This window comes from Hydra vulgaris, chromosome 03 (assembly GCF_038396675.1).
Source record: "Hydra vulgaris chromosome 03, alternate assembly HydraT2T_AEP".
In the NCBI taxonomy this organism is placed as follows: Eukaryota; Metazoa; Cnidaria; class Hydrozoa; order Anthoathecata; family Hydridae; genus Hydra; species Hydra vulgaris.
In genome coordinates, this window is record NC_088922.1 from 40,318,308 (window position 1) to 40,338,042 (window position 19,735).

Genomic DNA, 19,735 nt, shown 5'->3' on the forward strand with positions numbered 1-19,735 from the left:
AAAAATAATTTATAATTCTTTACCAAATCTTATTTTTCCTACAAGTTTTTAGTTAAATTTTTTACTATTTTTTTGAATAAATCTTTATATTTATTTTTTAAATTTGTTGGTTTATAGATATATTAAAGTTATTTAAAAAAAAATGTTATCAACTGGTCGCATCATAAAGGAATTTCAAATAGCTGATATTAAAAACATAATTCCTAAGTTGTCATCCAGTTTGCACAAAGGGCAATGTGGACGTATTGGAGTAATTGGTGGCAGCTCTGAATATACAGGTGCTCCTTACTTTGCAGCTATGACTGCATTACGTTTAGGTGCTGATATTGTTCATGTTTTTTGCTCTTCAGCTGCAGGGGCTGCTATTAAAAGTTACAGTCCAGACTTAATTGTTCATCCCATTCTAGATGATGATACAGTTTTAAAACAGCTAAGAACGTGGTTACCACGATTGCATTGTGTAGTATTTGGGCCAGGTTTAGGGCGTGAAAAGATTAGTTTGTACTCAGATATTCTTGATCTTTTAAAGCAGTTTGGAAAGCCTACTGTTGTTGATGCAGATGGTTTATATGTTGTATCAGAATTACCAAATCTTTTAAACAATTTTAAGAATGTTATATTGACTCCAAATGCTTCTGAGTTTAAAAGACTTTTAGATTCTTTAACTAACAATAATATGCCAGAAAGTGAACAGTTAATTAGCTTTTTTAAAAGTTATGGAGATGTAACACTTGTTAAAAAAGGAAATAACGATGAAATTATAAACTTAAAATCATATTCTTGCGTCACTGGTGGAAGTTTATGTCGGTGTGGTGGCCAAGGTGATGTTTTAGCAGGCTCTATAGCTCTTTTTAGTTGTTGGGCTGATTTAGCTAAATCTAATGATCCACTTTCTTTGGGAGCTTATAGTGGATGTCTTTTTACCAAGACATTAAGTAGCCATGTTTTTAAACATTATGGTCGTTCTATGATTACAAATGATTTTTTTCCAAAAATACATACTGTATTCCAAGATATGTTTGGTGAGGAATAGTATTTTATGAACAGTTTAAACTATTTAATATGAAAAACAATAATATTATTAATATATAATAATAACATTTGTATACATTTAAGATCGAGAACAGCTCTTTTTCCCTTTTGTGCTTGTGTGTGTGTGTAAGTTTTGTTTTACCAATGTAGCTTTTTTTTAATATAATGATTTTTATGCAATTTAGTTAAAATTAAGAAATAGTTGTTTTGTGAAATTTTTGTTAACTAAAAAATGTAAAAAATAAAGTATAAACATATTTTATAACTTGCATTTTCGCTCTTAGCCAGTTTTATATATCTTTTATTTGTATTTAGTTTTTATAAATTTTTGGTTTTTTATTAATTATTTACAACATTTAGATTATTTTTTTTTTTTTATGTAACAGTTATATAAATATTTAAATAACACCGTTTCAAATTTTGAAGTATATATATATATATATTTTTGTAAATTTATGTGTGCGTTATATTCTTTTATAAAATTATAGTTTTTAGGTTTTTTCATTCTTAATACTTTAATTACATTCTTAATTCTTAAATAATATACTAAAATATAGGATTTTTTTGTCAAATAGGTTACAAATACATATAATTCTTAAATACTAGGAACTAAAGTATGATTTTTATTATTATTTTTTGTCAATTTCAAGAAGAAAAATTTAATTTGTTTGTTTTTCAGGTATTAATTTTGAATCGTTTTTTATATCTAAACTAATTACTAAGCAAAAAATTAATGGTTTCTCCAATTTCTTTAGAAATCCTTATTAACTCTTAATACCCTCCCCTCCCTGGTCAGAAATACAGTGGCGTGTATTAATATCAAATTCTGAATGTTGTTTATACCTCTCATACTTGGTAGTGTAAACTCTCTCCTAATTATTTAGCATACATGCCCAAACCATGTTTATTATGTTAGGCATAAAAATAAAGAAAGAAAACAGTTAAAACTTTCCAGTTGATATTGAAAACCATCATTCAAATGAAATAGTCCTAAAAGGTGAAGAATCGGAAGTGAAATGCAATGTTAAACTAATCTTGGTGGAAGGTCATCGAGACAGAAATTTTGATGTACTTATTTGATATGTCTGCAATCGTCAAATTTCTTGTAGTTTTAGTCTATGGATCCAAATCTATGTCCTGAATCTACTTAAAATTCTTGCTATATTGTAGTAAGGGTATAAGCTTCTCTCTTTCACTAAGTGAAGAATCTGTATTTGTAACACTAAGCCAAAAATTAACTTTCATCTATTGATATGTTTTTTTGAAAACATTGATTTATAACAGAGTCAAGTAACTATAGGTTATCCATGTTTTATAGGTTATAAACTATGTTTTTGCTAATTTTGTCGTGTAAGTTTGTGCAAAAAATCTTTATTTTTCTTATGGACAAGCTTAACATGTTTAAGAATGCCATCACAAAGTATAACTCTAAAAACAATGTTCTTTAAGATTTTGTATCTGTTAGTTATCTGCATATATGTTAGTTGCACATGATGGAACATATACCCTTGGGTCAGCATTCTTTTTCTGAATCTTATTCTTTATATAAGGTTTTAAATATTTATCTATTCCAGGGTGATTTTTTTGATTACAAAATATATTCAAGCAACATGCGCATATGTTTAAACATTCTGCATTTTGCACAGAACTTTTTTAATTGATATTGGCTATTTTCAGCAAAGTTTAGAAAATTCTTAATTAAAAAAAATTTTACTATGTTTTTAATGAATAATATTCTTATGCACTATTTATTGAAATTTATTAAAGAAAAAAGAAAATTTAGTATCATCTGCAAATGTAAAAAAATCTCAAGCACAAAATAAGAAATTTAGTTTCAACCATTTTGGTAAATTTTCAGTCTTGTTATAGAAATAATAGTTTTTTTTGTTTTATTCAACAAAATTATGTTTTATTTGCCAACAATATTTAGTAAACTTTATCATTTTTTTTCCAATGGTTTTTGAAGTAAAGCAATAGTTTTGCTTATCAGTTAGTTTTGATTTATAAAACAAATAAAAACTTCTTTTTTAAATTTGATAATAATAGCCAAAAAAATTAAACAAAATCCAAAGAGAGTGAGCCATGAAGGTCACAATAGAACAGTAAAAGCAATGGTGATTTGTATAAATTTTTTTAATGATTTCTGTTGATTAATTTCTTAAAAGTTTACTATGCAGTTTTTATTTTATATCTTTTATTTCCAGGAAAATATCACAAGTTATAAGCAGTACTATGTTGAAATTTTCAATTTTTTTTTATATGATTTATACAATCAGTTTTTCAAATCAGATAAACGACTTTCATGTTGAGGTTTGTATTTGTTCTTTACATTCAAGTATAACACCTATATATATATTTACATATATACATACATGTAAATAATATATATATATATATATATATATATATATATATATATATATATATATATATATATATATATACATATACAGTCGTGAGCAGTGAATTGTACACAGCAGTAATTTTGGTTACTTTTTATCTTTTCGTATCGTAATTCAATGGTTACATATTATGTATTTTTTATGTCATGACTAATCCATAACTAAGAGGAGAAAATACTACAAAATGTTTCAAATAATAATACAAATTATTAAAACTTATTTAAATTCAGGTACAAAGAAATAAAAACATAGAAATTTACTGCTGTGTACAATTTACTGCTCGCGACTGTGTATATATATATATATATATATATATATATATATATATATATATATATATATATATATATATATATATATATATATATATATATATATATATATATATATACATATATATACATATATATACATATATATACATATATATACATATATATACATATATATACATATATATACATATATATACATATATATACATATATATACACATATATATAGACCATGATACAAATCTTGATAAAAATTAAAAACAAAAGCACAGTTGTAATTTAAGCAGTTTAATAATCATTAAAGTATTTTTGTTTAATTTTACATTTACTTTATTATATTTTATATAGTGTTCTGGGATATATTGCTTTGTTTTTGTATAGAGTTCTGGAATAAATCCTGTACAAGTAGATGATATCGGGATAAGGTTTTGTAAGTTTAGAAAGTTAGCATCAAACAGATTTTATTAACATTTTCTTTTTCATTGAGTTTATTTTTTATTTTAAAAGTTTATTGAACAATATTTTTTGTGTGTTTTGTTTTGAGCTTTTTGTTCTAATTAAATTTTTCCTCGCTTAAAACTCACCATTTTATTCTATATTTATATTTGTTTTTTAAATATGTTTAGTTCTTTTTTTATATGTAAATTGTTTTATTATGTATATATTGTGTATTATGTTTGTTGATGTGTTTTTCACATTATTTTATGAAATTTATTAATTATTTTTCATTTTATTATATTAGTGCATTTGTTTTGTTTATATTTCTTTATAATTATATTTATTATGTTTGTTAATATTATCTTATGCACATTTTTTTTAAGAATATAAGTTTTTTTTTTAAACCAACAACAATAGATAGGCATACAAACAATAGATAGCCATGCAAACAATAGATAGTACAAACATATATTAGATGTTAGTATAAATCTGCATAAACATTTAGTTTGATTCTTGAAATTTATGATGATAATAAAATAAATACATATTTTTATTACAGTTATATCACAGTTTATTTACGGAATTACATTAATTATATTTTTTACAATATCAAATAAAAAAACTAATTAAATATAAAAATTAGTTCATGTAAAATATATAAAATAATTTCAAACTAAAAGTTTTTTGATATGTTCTAATTTTTTCCTTGCATATAAGATTTAGAGGTGGGAAACTACGGTACAAAAAAAGTGACAGTTTCTAAGGCATATAACCCAGAATGCTGCTGGAGAGTGGAACCTGATGATTTAGATTGTGAAGTCAGTTTTTACATGTTTTTATTACTTTTGTGATAAATATTGAATAATTTTTATTAGCTGTTGAATTTTCTTTCAGTATAATTAGTTAACATCAGGGTTGATAGGTTTAAACCAAATGGCTTAAACCAATCGAAAAAATATCAATTTAAACCAAACTAGTTTTTTGTGGAAAATATTAAAACCAGTTGGAGTTGCTCTAGATAAGTTGCAAAGAGATCATACAAAAATTAGGGACACTGTTAAATCTTTCAAAAAGCTGATAAACATGTTATCATTTTTATCAACTGAAAATTATATATATATATATATATATATATATATATATATATATATATATATATATATATATATATATATATATATATATATATATATATATATATATATATATATATATATATATATATATATATATATATATATATATAAAGGAAACTAGATATCTTTGTCAGTGATGTTCATTTCTTTGCAAACATGCTAGATCCTAGATATTTTGCATCTAATCTTTCTGAAAACGAAAATGAAGCTGCAATAACCTTTGCTGATAAAGAATTTAAAAACTCATTACTAATAATATTCAAGTTAAAAGCCAAATCTGCTCCATTTAATAAAAGCTATTTGTATAATAAATATTTTTAAAAAAAAGTATCACCAATAGAATGGTGAAAATCTCTAAAACCTTTGGACTGCAACATCATGGATATTGCAACCCTCGGAATTAGTAAAAATAAGGTTTGCAAAAAATCGCTGATAGCAAAGTGCTAGAGATCGGCATCAGGTTGGCAAAATAAAATTGACACATATGGGTTGCCATAAAACATAGAAACAAGGTCAGCAATTTTTAACTGACCTCAAACTCTTTCAGGTTGGCATAGCCAAATGCTGACTCTATTTCGGAGGGCTGATATTGAAGGTTTGTTAAATGCACCAGGCTCTAGTGCTAGAATTGAAAGAATTTTTTGACTTTTGAACTTGTTCATTTCAAGTTTAAAAAAAATGGGAGTAGAAAAAGCAGCAAAGCTTGTTTTTGTATACAGAACATTAAATAATGATATATTGGTTAATGAATTACAGCAGTAATAATAATAGAAAATATAATATACTCAAGTAAAATGACTAATGCTTTTTTTTTTAATTGAAAAGGTTAACTAAACATGGCTTTTTTCAACAACAAAAAAAGTAGTTTCAACCAAAAAAACCATGGTTTTTTTGGTTTCTATAAAAACCATGTTTTTTTTTTTTGTTTTGTTTTAAATGGTTTTTTTGCAACCCTGGTTAACATTTTTTTTTTCAAGTAGTTAATTCAGTTTATTTTGTTTTCACCTTTCTTATTTTTTTATTACATTTTTCTTTGTAATTTTTATTTTATTTGTCTTTTTTATCTAAAGTAATTTATCTTGCTTCTTTTAATGTATTTTTTTTCTTTCTTTTAATTAATACTATGTATTTAATGTGTGTTATTTGATATACTGTAATAAATTATGTTATACAAATCTTATTGTATGTTAAAAGGAAACTTGATTAATGACAAGCTTAGGTATTTTGTTGTTTTGTCATTTAACTATTATTTATAGTTAAAAATCTAACCTAATCTAAACTTAAAATTTAAAAAATTACTTTTTATCAGGCTGAAAATGCAAAAATCAAATAATGCTCATGGAATCATGGAAAAATACAGTTTTTGCCATCTTATTTTGACATTGCATCATTTAATTTTGACATTCTTTCAGTACATTATTGACAATATTTTGACACTATTGCATTCAATTCTTTTTAAATTATTTATGATAATAAAAATGTTTCATTTGTACGCAAACTAAAGTTTAAACACTAAATTATCATGTTCAAAATATTGTTATTGCAAATAACCACTTATTAAAAAAAGTTTATTCAGCAATAATTGATTCTGTTTAGAACGCAAAATCATTAACCAAGCACTTTAAATATTTTTGAATTTAAAAAAATAGCCACTTTAATTATTTTATTGACTTGATTAAATACAGCCCATTATTATTTAACATTATTTTCCATCATTGTTGGGTTTCTCACCTCATTTTGACATTGTATCAGTTCATTTTGACAATTTTGCATTCAATTTTGATGGCACAAGAATACTTTAATATAAAATAATACAGTTAGATTCTTTCTTAATTCATTAAGATAATATAAATTTTTGGTTTGCGTGCAAACTAAAGTTCAAGCAAAAAACTACTTAGTTAAAAATATTGTGATTGCAAATATTCTGTGTTTTCAAATTGTTGAAATGTGGCACAACAGTGTTATAATGTACTGATACCATGTGGAAGCATTGATAAATGTACTGATACCATAAACACTTTGTCTTTTATGATACAAATTCAAAATGAGGTTTGAAAATCTGTAATATTTTGTAGCATTTTTAAAATTCAATACCCTGATTTTTATTAATCACATAAATTTTATTACTAATGCGTAAAATTCTCGTTAAACTAATATAAGCTTGTGTTGTTGTTTTTTTTTTACACAATACGCAATAAAATGACTTCTGTAAACTTAAAAAGTCTATCTATTTAAAAGTAAAATGATTTGTAAAGTTGATAAACATTTCCATTTTCAACTCATAATCTTATCTTAACTGATCTAGTTCTTCTGCATTTAATGCATTTAGTTTTGCATGAAACAGCAAATACATTTTTGTAGATAAACTCCTATTAAAGTAAAAACTCAAATAATGCTGTAATCTCTGTGTACTTTTGTCATTCTTTTATTAAAACACAAGTTTAGCTTATTTGGTCAATGTTAATCATGTTTAATGTTTTATATATTTTTTAAAGTTACACACATCCATTCACACAATCCACTCATCAATTGAGTCAGCATTTTCACCATCTTTTCTTTCTATACATTGGCCATCATCCTTCATTATCTGATTTTAAACCGACACTGATCTCTTTAGAGAAAGCATCCAAAACAAAAAGTCAAAGGCCAAATACTGAATATAAAGGTTTAGTATGTATTCACACCAACCTTTACTACAATGCAATCACTTACTCAATCCTTTGATTGTTTTTGTGATATCTTGATTACTGTCCATCCTTTAACATCTAAATACCTTGAAGCCTCTTTTGGTACTCTGTTAAAAGCTTACAAAGTAAACATATGTCATCAACTGATTTTGTTTTTTTTCCCAAAGTTTTTGAGACACAATCATTGCATCTGCTGTTCTTTTTTTTTAGAATGACTTTGATAAATTACTAATTTTGTTTCTTTTCAGTCAATGGAGTTGTATGGCGGTTTCACATTAGATATTGATGTTGGGAAAAAGTTGAATGTTACTTATACCTTTCCAAACATTGTAGGTATCTTTTTTATGTTAATTTATAAAACATTGTAGATTATTTATTCATGTTTATTTCATGTTTTTTCTAAAAGTTATAAATTACAAGTTTAATATTTAAAAATTATGGTTTATGTAAACATTTTAAGATTTGCTGTAAAATATGCTTACATATATCATAATTTAGATCAGATGCCTTTAAACAGGTTTTTACCTTCAATGTTATTACACAATTGAAATTTACCATTTATTTTCTTATTTTAAATATTTAAACCGATGGTTTAGTAGCAAAATCAAGGATACAAAGTCCTATTGACTTTGTAGTACTCCAGGATCAAAGTTGACAAAATGAAAAGTTGGTTACATAGAATTGTTACCAAGGTAACAACCTTAGCCACTCAAGCGTGTACAAAAAGAAGATATAAACAAACAATTCACTCAACAAAATGCCAAGAAACGATGGTTACTAAACAACTTGTTTACGAACTAAGACGCGTCTAGCGTCCTAGAAATATATAAAACAGTAGAGTGACAGTCAGAGAATCTGAGAGAAAGTCGGAGAGAATCAGAGACAGTCAGAGAGTAAGTTAGTTAAGTGGAAGAGAGAGAGGAAGTTGTATAGTGGCGCTCGAGGAGTGACCATATTGTAATCGTTTATTATATGTTTTAATTATATTATATTCAAGAAACAATGTCGAATTTAGACTTATGGTTTATTATCTATATATTTAAATATATCTAAAGTAAAGTTGCTGTGTAACATTTTGGAGGCACTGCCCGGATTCAAGTGGATTTCATCTCTGCGCGGACCAATCGATTCAGCACTGTAAGTAAAGATTGACATTCGTTAGTTCAACTTTAAATACATTAGACGAAACCTGCAATTAGAATATGAACTAGATATAGTATTGAAATTAAACACTGATATTTTCGTATGAGTCGCCTATGATCGGGAAAAATCTGCCTGTTCACCGAACCTAATCCTTGTTCCGATACCGCTAATAACACTCACAACTCTCTCAGTGATTCCTCCTCTGACTCAAATCACGCATTAGACGTATTTGAAACCAACCCATTTAAACAAGACGATAGCCGCTCTCCAACAAATAGTCCTGAAAAAAACAATATGTCTCTAGAACAAATCATAGAATGCTTGTTAACAAGACCCATTCAAGAATTACAGCCTAAACCATTTAAAGGAACGGAAACCGAAGATATCACAGAGTGGCTAGTTTCCGTCGCGTTGCACTTCACAACCAATGGTCAGACATAAGAAAATTAACTTCGTTTCCCTTATATTTAGAAGAGAGTGCCTTAGTGTTTTATGAAACCCTTCCAGCTCACATTAGAAACAATTTCCACCAACTCCAAGAGCAGTTCCGCAAACATTGCGTGGAATCAAAAAGTGGAACTCTTTAGCTTGACGCAGGATACCGACCTCACATCCTATATTAATACTTTAGATAAGCTGAGCCAGCAACTCTGTATAGACGGAGAAACAAAACTAAACTTATTTATCGAAGATCTGAAGCCAAACCTACGCGATGCGTTAAAACTTAAACAACAAGTTAACTATCAAACTGCAGTAGCATTCGCTAAATTACAAGACACAGTTACATCAGACTCAACCATCTCCCGGCTAGAGGCTAAGTTGGATGCACTCTTGAATCCTTATAAACAATCTATTGCAGCTACTACCTACCGTGAATCCCCTGACTTAAATCATCGAATTGTGGAATTGCAAAAAGAAGTAGAATCACTAAGGCGAAACAAAAACCTTCTTACCTCAAATGAAAAATTTCATCCAAACGGACGTAATCTACGTACCAGTGACGGTCAGGTTATATGTAATCGATGCCTAAGAGTAGGACACACCCAAAGATCATGCTCCGAGAACATGTCCCATTACCCAAAGCAAACTCATTACCAACAGATATCGACGCAACCTAATTGCTGAAACCCTAATATTCCACCCTCAACGTCATCTAATAATATTCCTTCTCTAAATCGACAATTCCAAACTAATGTGTCAAGGAATAACTTGTATTCAGGTAACCGGACATCCCAATGACATGCTAACGTACTTGAATCTAATCCTGAAGATGACCCTGGTTCTGAGATCTGGGGTAAAGTATACGGAATCACGGTGCTTAATCTCATGGACACAGGACACAGAAACTATATTTGAAAATATCAAAACTCAAGTAGACAAACCACAACCCTAATATGGTGTTTTAAAAATTGGCTAATGGAGCGCCGCTCTATATCCTCAGAAGAACTTTATGCTCCATCGATATTGGAGGCAAAATATTTACACATGAAATGTTAATCGCTAAAAATGTAACCCACCCAGTGATTTTGGGATATGACTTCATGAGTCGATTTAACGTTGAATTAGACTGTGGGAACCACCTGGTTAAATTTGGGAAAAGATTAAATGTACCCATGATTTTTGAATGAATTGACGATAAATTTGCCATAAGAGAAATTATTAGTGTTACGACAATTGGCCATAAAATGCAAGATAGAGAACCCAGTAAAAAGAGGACAGCTGTTCCAGAAACCTCAATGAGAAATAGCTACATTGGGTCTCTAATACCCCACGACACTACTTTACTACCGAGAAAGGACACAATGGACAACACCGACCTACATATACAACAACTCCTGACAAGTTTAAGATTATCACGTAACCTTGCAATGGAAAATATTCAAAAAGCACAGACAAAAATGAAGCTCCACTACGACCAAACAGCTAAAGTATATCTGTTTCAGGTAGGACATAAGGTATGGGTATATACACCGATCACAAAGAAGGGTTTGGTGAGAAACTCACAAGTTTCTGGCACGGCTCGTTTCGTTTAATCAAGAAAATATCTCTCGTGACTTTTAAAGTTGAAAACACGAACAATAAAGAACTAGCTACACCAATTCATGTCTCGTTCAAACAATGGTTTGGATTTGAGGAAAAACCAACAGCAGAGATAACTCTAAACGCTGAAGTTCTCATGGAGGCCACAGAAACAAGTGACGAATTTAACTTGCATGAAACTAACGAAGAAACACACGAAGAAAACACAAGCGCTCCGGAAAATGAACCACCTTTAGAACAAACTCATGGAATTGATTTCGATATATATAGAATGGAAGAAATTCTTGACAAAAGAACAAGAAGAGGAAAATTCCAATACCTAGTCAAATGGGAATGTTATCCCGCCGACCAAAATACTTGGGAGCCAGAAGAAAATATTTTTGATTCCCAAATGATAAAGAGATACCTCGATAAAAAAAATCGGAAAAAGTTTGTCTATATCAGCTCTAACCACAACACATCGAAACATATAGAGGGAGAAAACCAAAAACAATCGTAGATTTATGCCTATTGTAACCCTCAAAATAAGAGACTTATGGAAATTACCTTTTATATTATGTTGTCTGGTCTTTCTACCAGCATTTATTACGGACATTTATATTGGCGAAGTTTATGATGGTACCAAAGTACACCCAATTGGAGTCTATCAGTTACATCCCACAATTGACACGTGTTCGCACAACATGCATTCACTTAATGACTCTGTTAAAACATTTATAGCCGATGTGTATGTCTATCGCCCACAAACCACGACTATCCACCTTTACCATTGCTACGCTGAAAAAGTCACACTTACATGTTGCACCAACTTTTTCAATCAACATGCAGAAGAACTATCATCCATAAAAATAAAAGTAACACCCGGAAAGTGTCTGTCAGCAATGAACACCAAAATATCAGTATATGGTGCATTACAAGAAATTAGTCCTACTTTATGGAGAACCGTGCTGTCTGACCAATATCATTGAGCTTGGATGCGTACAAAAACTGCTGAATTTAAACATTTTTACATGAAAGTTTATAAAGGACAAATCACAGAACGAGCTGTGGTTATTGAACAATACGTGACAAAAAGTTCTTGTTACTACTTTTTGGGTAAATGTATTCCATGTGCATAATGTTGCTGTTTCGCAATGACACAGTTTCGCGATAATGCTGTTTAGCAATGATTTCTATGATGACGTTTTACTACAATGATTTTTTTTATGTTGCTGTTTCGCAATAATGCTGTTTAGCAATGATTTTTATGATGATGTTTTATGTTGCTGTTTTGCAATGATGCCGTTTAGCAATTATTTTTTTTACGATGTTTTGATGTTGCAATAATTTTGAATCTGAGTCCGAGGACGGACTTTTCCCTTTTCCCATAAGTAATGTTACGAAGGTAACAACCTTAGCCACTCAAGCGTGTAGATAATAACCATACTCACTCAAGCGTGCAAAAGAAGATATAAACAAACAATTCACTCAACAAAACGTCAAGAAACGATGGTTACTAATCAACTTGTTTATGAACTGAGACGCGTCTAGCGTCCTAGAAATATATAAAACAGTAGAGTGACAGTCAGAGACAGGAAAGAATCAGAGACAGTCAGAGAGTGAGTTAGTTAAGTGGAAGAGAGAGAGGAAGTTGTATAGTGGCGCTTGAGGAACAACCACATTGTAATAGTTTATTATGTTGTTATAATATTATATTCAAGAAACAATATCGAGTTTAGACTTATGGTTTATCATCTATATATATAAATATATCTGAAATAAAGTTACCGTGTAACAGAATATAAGATTCCTTGGGCACCAATTAGTTTTTTAAGTTCAAATGCAAGTTATATAATTTTAATTTTTTAGTTTTAAAAAAAAGTTAGTCAAAACTTTACTACTGAACTCTAATTCGTTATCTATCAGGATTTTAGTCAAGTTCTATGAATACACTTTACTATTTTATTGCGCCTTTCGTCAATGCATGTATATATATATATATATATATATATATATATATATATATATATATATATATATATATATACCATTTCAAAATTGTATATAAAAAATGTAATTTTTAATTTTTAATTGGGCTACCCTTTGATTTGATATGGTTTGTAGTCAGGAAAATTAGTACAAAAATGCACGCTTAAATAATGTGTTTTAGGGACAGCTCAATTAACTTTACTTTTTTAACAGGTCCCTCATATTAAAAAAAAAAGTTTTTCAAAATGTCTAGTTGGGTCTTAAAAGTATCAAAATTATATTCAAAAAAAAATCATTTCATATTACAGTTATTATTTTAGATTTAATTGCATAAAAACTATGGTTTTTTTCTAGAAATAAAAAAAGTACATTTTTACAAGTTTTTAATACAAAAATAAAAATTTTAATAAATTTTTTATAAAACAAATATTTTTTTTGAAATTTAATTCGATGTAGCAACACCCTTGTAGCAGCAGGCTATAAGATAGTTGATGTAGCAACACTCTGCGCATGTTATACAGTAAAAAAATAAAAATTAAACATTAAGATGTTTTTATTTTTAAAAAAAATTAAATAAAAATATTCTTGTCTTTTAATTTGCATTTTTGTGATTTTTTAAAAAACATTGAAGTCAATTAGTATCCTTAATTAAATTAATGCGTTTTGTTGTAATCTAACTTTAATTATGTCAGTTCAAATACCATAGACAAGCTAGCAGCTGTTTTTTACCGCAAACGGTATATTTAACGCCTTTACTATAGATTTTAGTGGCTTGCTTTCTCTTCTTACTACTCTAGCTTTATGCGTTATATTTGCATGTTTTGTAATTTAAACTTTATATCTAAGTATCCGATGGATAGAATTGGTGTGTGCAAATTCTTTTTAAAGACTCTTGAAAGTGATGTTGTAATGCACCCAATAAATTTTAACACGTCAACTGGACCTGAAATTGGTTCTTTTATGCAAAGTAAGTGTTTTGAACATTTCTTACTTTATTTCAAAATAAATTTAAAAACAAAATTACTAGGCTAGATTGTCTAATGTTTTTCTTATATTGTTAATTGTATTGTTTATTTTTTTTCGTCAAATATAATTTTTATAGGATTATACGATGGTGGTCCTCTTGTGTATCGTAAATGCAACGGTGTAGATGAAGTATGTGGCTTGTATCTAATAAGTTTTATATTAAATACAAATTAATTTATAGTAATAATAAATCTTGTTATTAAACTATTTAGAATCCAAGAAATTCCTGTCAGCCGTTTATATGCCATAAAAAATATGGTGGTTTTAGGAATTATTATGATAGTGATATTGCTAAATGTGTCAAAGTTAATAGATGTAAAACAGAACTTGGAGCAGATGATCTTCCTACATCTGTAAATCATCAAATTTTATTTTTATTTTTTGTTATACATTATTAAAGTTAAGTAGTGAAGACAAAAAACAAATTCATTATCAATTACTTTAATCTAGTTAATTTTTATTATTTTAGTGATTAAGCATAACCTTTTTTTTTATTATTTTTTTTTTATTTAGGCATTTGACTACGACAACAATGCTTGCAAAAGTTTAATTGATAATCAGTTATCAAGTGAAGACAAAAGAACTATCTCAGAAATCATTGAAAGTAGTTCTCTTTTTCAAAATATGAATCCTTACATAGATGTTGCGCATGAAGATGTAGGATATTTTATTTTAATGTTATTTTATAACTAAAAATATTAAAAGTGATAATTTATGGAAGTGAAAAACAGTTGCGAAAACTTGGCTTAACTGCCACAAGTGCCAAACAGTTTTTAATCTTTTAATAAACAAAAATAAATAAAAAACGAATATGCGATCTTTCTGACCAAAACCAAATAGGAGATACAGTAGATGAACATTTTGCTATGAGCGTCTCTTTCTATTGGTTAAACATTGCTTAAACTTTACTTTTTTCATGAAATTTGGTAAAACTTACTCAAATTTGACTATAAACCAGTGCTTGGCGCACTAGTAGCTTTTTATACATCTGTGATTTCACAGGTAGTGTTTTGCAATGCTTCGCACTTACTTAAATTTACACTCGTAAAATTTGCATTTAATCAGCCTCCCGGGTGAAAGTTATTATTTTCTAAAGTATTTTGTTTTTAAATTTGCATAAAATGAAAATACGTCACATTTAAATTTTGCGGCTTCTCTGTAGTTGATATTAAAGTGTAATCATGGTGTGCAGAAAGGAACTTACTGTCAATGTAACGACGGATGGACTTCAGCAATGGAAAAATTAGCTGATGGCAAAACAAAAATGACATGGTGCTCTAAAAGTTTTGTACCAAGCAGTCCACTTAAATTCTCACTGCTTGTTGTATCTTTTCAGTTAAAAAAAGAAGTTTTATATGCATAACTGAAATAATAAGTTATACATAAAATGGCATAGTTTTAATATGTGCTAATAAAAACATTTAGCCGTATTTGTAAAATCATAACTCTTAAGGTTGCTTCTACAATTAGGTAAGTCATGTGTAATAAATTATATTTATGTATATTTGTTTTCTTCTCCTCTTTTTCTCCTATTGTCTTAGTGGATATGTTTATTATATTTTTAAAAAGGGCAAATGAAACTAAATATAAATATATATAAAATAAGTATAAATTTAAACGTCGCAACGGCTTTATTTTGCCGCTATACGCATTTCAGCTAGCGAAATGCTTATGGGAAGCAAGAAACACGCTGAAACTAAAGTAAACCGAAATTTTGGATATATTAGTTCAATACCGAGACCGACATTCGGCAAATATTTTACCGAAACTAATACTAAAATTTCGGCTAATGGTCGTCCTTAAATTGCGTCACGCATTTTTTTGACCCCTTTTGTCCGCTAACGGCGTGTGCACACCGACTAAGTAAAATTTAGGTGCTGTTGAGTTTACAATCAACATAAAGTTACATTAACTGAGGGTTGTGGTTTGGTCAGATATTCTTTTAATTAAAAGAAAGTCTTCTCTAGATTTAAAACTTTAAATAAAAAAAATAAAGTTGCGTCACAAAATCACCCTCCCCTCGTAACAAATCGTCACAAAATCTCCTACCCCTTTCCCTCCCTTATGCATGACGTTGTTTATAAACGACCCCTAAACAAATTTTTATATAGTTTTTTTTTTTTTTTTTTTTATGGATGTTATCCAATTACTTATCTTTTTAGTTAGTAAATGGGTTTAAAATTTCATTTTTTTTTTTTATATTATTCACCTCCCCAAGGCCCGAGTACAAGGCCGACTACAGTCGAGGAGGATACTCGTTTTTTTTTGTTTTTTTTTATCATTATTCGTGGTGCAACCCTCTCTCAACTCTTTAACTCCGAAACACGAACCTTGCCGAGCAAGGCCGCTGCGCGAAGAAACTAAGTTGAGCGCGGTACTTCCAGGGACGTGGTGGGAGTCGATCTCCGAACCTCTCGCTTACAAAGCGAGCGCTCTTACCACTACCACATTTAAAAATGGTAAATTATTTTGTGGAATTTTTCAGGGTAAATGTTTTTCATACAAAATTTTCGTTATGATTTTCAACTGAAATTTTGCTTCTTACCAAACTTATAAAAAGTACCAAAACCGAAATTTTGGTATCGTTTTAAATTAAAATTTCGACCAAAACCTAAACAGTATTTTGATCGATCACTACACTTGAACTTAGCAACGTGTTTAATTCTCTTTGAGTTTATAAACAACGTCATGCATAAGGGAGGGAAAGAGGTAGGAGATTTTGTGACGATTTGTTACGACGGGAGGTTGATTTTGTGACGCAACTTTATCTTTTTTATTTAAAGTTCAAAATCTCTTTGCTATGACATCTCAAATGGTGGACGCTTTTTTCAAACGGTAAAAAATAACTTTATAAAAGAAAAAAGTAAAAAGGAAATGAAAAATATATAAATTAAACGTAAAATAAAATCAACAAAAAAGAAGAAAAAATAAACGTTTTAAAAGAAAAAAAGAAAAAGAAATATCTGTAAGAAAATAAGCAAAAAAGTAATGAAAATAGAAGTTAAAAAAAACGTTAATGAATGAAATATATAAAAAGAATGGCAAAGAAAGAAGAAAAACTATTTAAACATCGTAACCACGATCGGCAAATCAAGATTTTTATTATTTTTTCATGTATTTCTTTAGTTTTCTTTCATATATTTCTTTAGTTTTCTTTCATATATTTCATAAGAATGTTTATTTTATTATTTATTTATTTTTCTTCAGTTTTTTAGCGTATATAGATTTACTTATTATTTTTTGTTAGTCATTTATTTTTTTGTTATTATTTATTTTTAATGATATATAAATTTTTTTTATACAGTTATATATCATATGTTTTTATTTTCATTTTAGCCATTTATTACATATGTTTTATTCTACCGTGTATTATTATTTTTTTTAATCTTACGTTTTTTGTTTTTTTTGCTTTTTTTGTTTGTTTTTTTGCCAAAGGTAATTTTTTGTTTTGTTTGTAATGTTTGTTGTAACTTGTTTTGCTTTGATTTTCTCAGTGTTTTTCTGTTTATATTTTATTTATTATTTGGTCATAATATTTGGAATATATTTTGATTATTATATTATAACAACTATGATTATATTATTATACTTACTAAATCTTTATAATTTTTTTAGCAATAGTCGTTTTTATGTCATCGTTAGTTGATACGTTTTGTCAGTTTATTAACTGTAACTTTGTAAGTAAAAACGATTGCTGTATGAAAAGTAATACCGATTTATTTAAATTATCATAACTACTTTATTGTTATTATTATTTTATTGTTATTATTATTGTTATTACTATTATTAATATTATTATTATTACTAAGATTAATTGTATATATATAAACTATTTTTTTAAGGTATTTACTTGAGATTAGTATTTCAATACTATTTGAAAATAGCCGTGAAAATTTATTTTCAGAATATACATAATTGATTGATTGATTAAAAAATGTGTATGAAACTTGTTCTTAAAATTTACTAAAGGTTATAATGAAAGTTTATTTATTGCTAATCGGAAATTAAAAGTTTTCAAATTAAAATTTTTTGTTCTAAATGTAAATTACTAATATAAATTTTTGTTAATATATTCCTCATAAACTTTTATACTATAAACAAAAACTTATACTTAAATATTTTCAAATTACCAACTTTCGTTTGTGAAAAGCGCGTTACATTGCATGCGGATGCCTCCATATCTATTAACTTAATAGATGATAATCTTATTAAACATAATTACTTATCACCATTCCGCGTCAAACTTGAACATTATAAGGGTTCTTTTGCTTATTATAAATAAATTTTCGGGAAATATAAGCTTTATAATTCATTAAGGTTAATATCATTTAGTATCATTATTTAGTCATTTGCGTCGAGAAATTGTAATTTTGAATTGAATTTTACTTATGTTTATTTTTTACTATGTTTTCAAGGATATCAAGATTATTTATTGAATTTTATAAAATATGGTGTATATAATTTGCATTTAATTTAGCACTTGTTAAAAGGATAGCGTTTTGATTTGTAGTTTTTCTTTAACCATATTTTTAGATAGCCATCTTTGTGGCAGTAATTTTGTTTTTATTGCTTCTTTACCTATGGTTTTGGTTGTTTATGTGTAAAACAGTTCAAGCAAATTTTTCGTTATTTTCTCGTTACTTTCCACGTACAAAATTAGATTTTCCGTTTCAATATAATCCGCTTTGGGTAATCGGTGATGAGACTTTTAATACAGACAAAATGTTATTTGATGTCATTGATGAGCCCAAAGACATAGACATATCAGAGTCTGAAAAAGGTAAAAGTGGCGTTTTGTTTGATAAATCGTTGTAATTATTTTATTAAAATGAAATTCTAGACTTTATTTAATACTTCAGATAATACTTTGCCGCAAGTTTGTCGTAATTTATAAATAGTGAAAAAAAACTAGTTGCAATTTTTTAAATAATGTGGACAACGTGTTCATGTAATTTTTAACATTTTAATATGCTGTAAATATTTATTTAAAAAAGTTCATTGTTAAAAATACGTTTTTAGACCTTCGTTTTGATAAGTGGTGCTCGGTCGCCTATTTACGAACTGTATTATTGATATAAATTCGTTATAATTATAAAATTACTTTAAATCTAACAATGGTGCACTTGCCATTGTCATACCCATGACGAATTTTTCGAGTATGGGTTCAAATTCGATTTTAATTTACATTTATAAAAGATAATTTGTTAAAAGTAATGCGTTGTGTTTTAATGTGGCGTTATTTTCCTTTATATAACGTTCTATAACTTATAATGTATATTGCAGTTCTTGTGGGAAATGTTTTTTAGCTTTTTTTTTTTTTTTTTTCCTCACGTATCATTTTGTTTTTTACATCTTAAAAAATCGAATTTTGAGTATTGGAATATCCCGAGAAAAGTCTTTTGGAGATACTTTGACAAAAGGTACCTTAGTGTCAGAGATCTGCCGATGGGAGGTGTAAGCCCCGCTACGAAATTTAGTATTCGGCAAATTGGGCACTGAGTCGGCAAAATTGGATCTATAGTTGGCAGTCGGCTAATGCTAGCAAACAAGGACTTTTTTTAGATCTTAGTCGGTACAAAAGATACGTC

At 27.9% G+C, this 19,735-nt stretch overlaps 2 protein-coding genes across 4 annotated transcripts; both read left to right on the forward strand.

The window, feature by feature from the left end:
* Positions 1 to 89: 89 nt before the first annotated feature.
* LOC105844798 (ATP-dependent (S)-NAD(P)H-hydrate dehydratase) lies at positions 90 to 1,173 on the forward strand. The gene has a single exon (XM_065793211.1). It carries the CDS (start codon positions 143 to 145, stop codon positions 1,031 to 1,033), a length of 891 nt encoding a protein of 296 aa, XP_065649283.1. The 5' UTR covers positions 90 to 142; the 3' UTR covers positions 1,034 to 1,173.
* Positions 1,174 to 3,072: 1,899 nt separating this feature from the next.
* Positions 3,073 to 19,155, forward strand: LOC100197717 (uncharacterized). 3 transcript variants are annotated; one of them, XM_065793208.1, is made up of 11 exons: positions 3,073 to 3,146; positions 3,237 to 3,342; positions 4,091 to 4,139; positions 4,865 to 4,965; positions 8,219 to 8,299; positions 13,968 to 14,088; positions 14,224 to 14,276; positions 14,360 to 14,500; positions 14,661 to 14,804; positions 15,310 to 15,471; positions 18,681 to 19,155. In XM_065793208.1, exons 2-11 carry the CDS (start codon positions 3,265 to 3,267, stop codon positions 18,960 to 18,962), a joined length of 1,212 nt encoding a protein of 403 aa, XP_065649280.1. In that variant the 5' UTR covers positions 3,073 to 3,146; positions 3,237 to 3,264; the 3' UTR covers positions 18,963 to 19,155. The 3 variants fall into 3 exon arrangements, with proteins under 3 accessions (XP_065649280.1, XP_065649281.1, XP_065649282.1); XM_065793209.1 differs by lacking the exons at positions 4,091 to 4,139; positions 4,865 to 4,965 and having other exon boundaries at positions 3,077 to 3,146; XM_065793210.1 differs by lacking the exons at positions 3,073 to 3,146; positions 4,091 to 4,139 and having other exon boundaries at positions 3,235 to 3,342.
* The last annotated feature ends 580 nt before the right edge of the window (positions 19,156 to 19,735 follow it).

Bases quoted from the DNA above. Each gene is read 5' to 3' on its own strand.
- LOC105844798 (XM_065793211.1), top strand. From the start codon at position 143: ATGTTATCAACTGGTCGCATCATAAAGGAATTTCAAATAGCTGATATT.
- LOC100197717 (XM_065793208.1), top strand. From the start codon at position 3,265: ATGTTGAAATTTTCAATTTTTTTTTATATGATTTATACAATCAGTTTT. The intron at 14,277-14,359 runs GTATGTGGCTTG...TAAACTATTTAG, and splicing joins AATGCAACGGTGTAGATGAA to AATCCAAGAAATTCCTGTCA. The intron at 14,805-15,309 runs GTAGGATATTTT...GCTTCTCTGTAG, and splicing joins TAGATGTTGCGCATGAAGAT to TTGATATTAAAGTGTAATCA.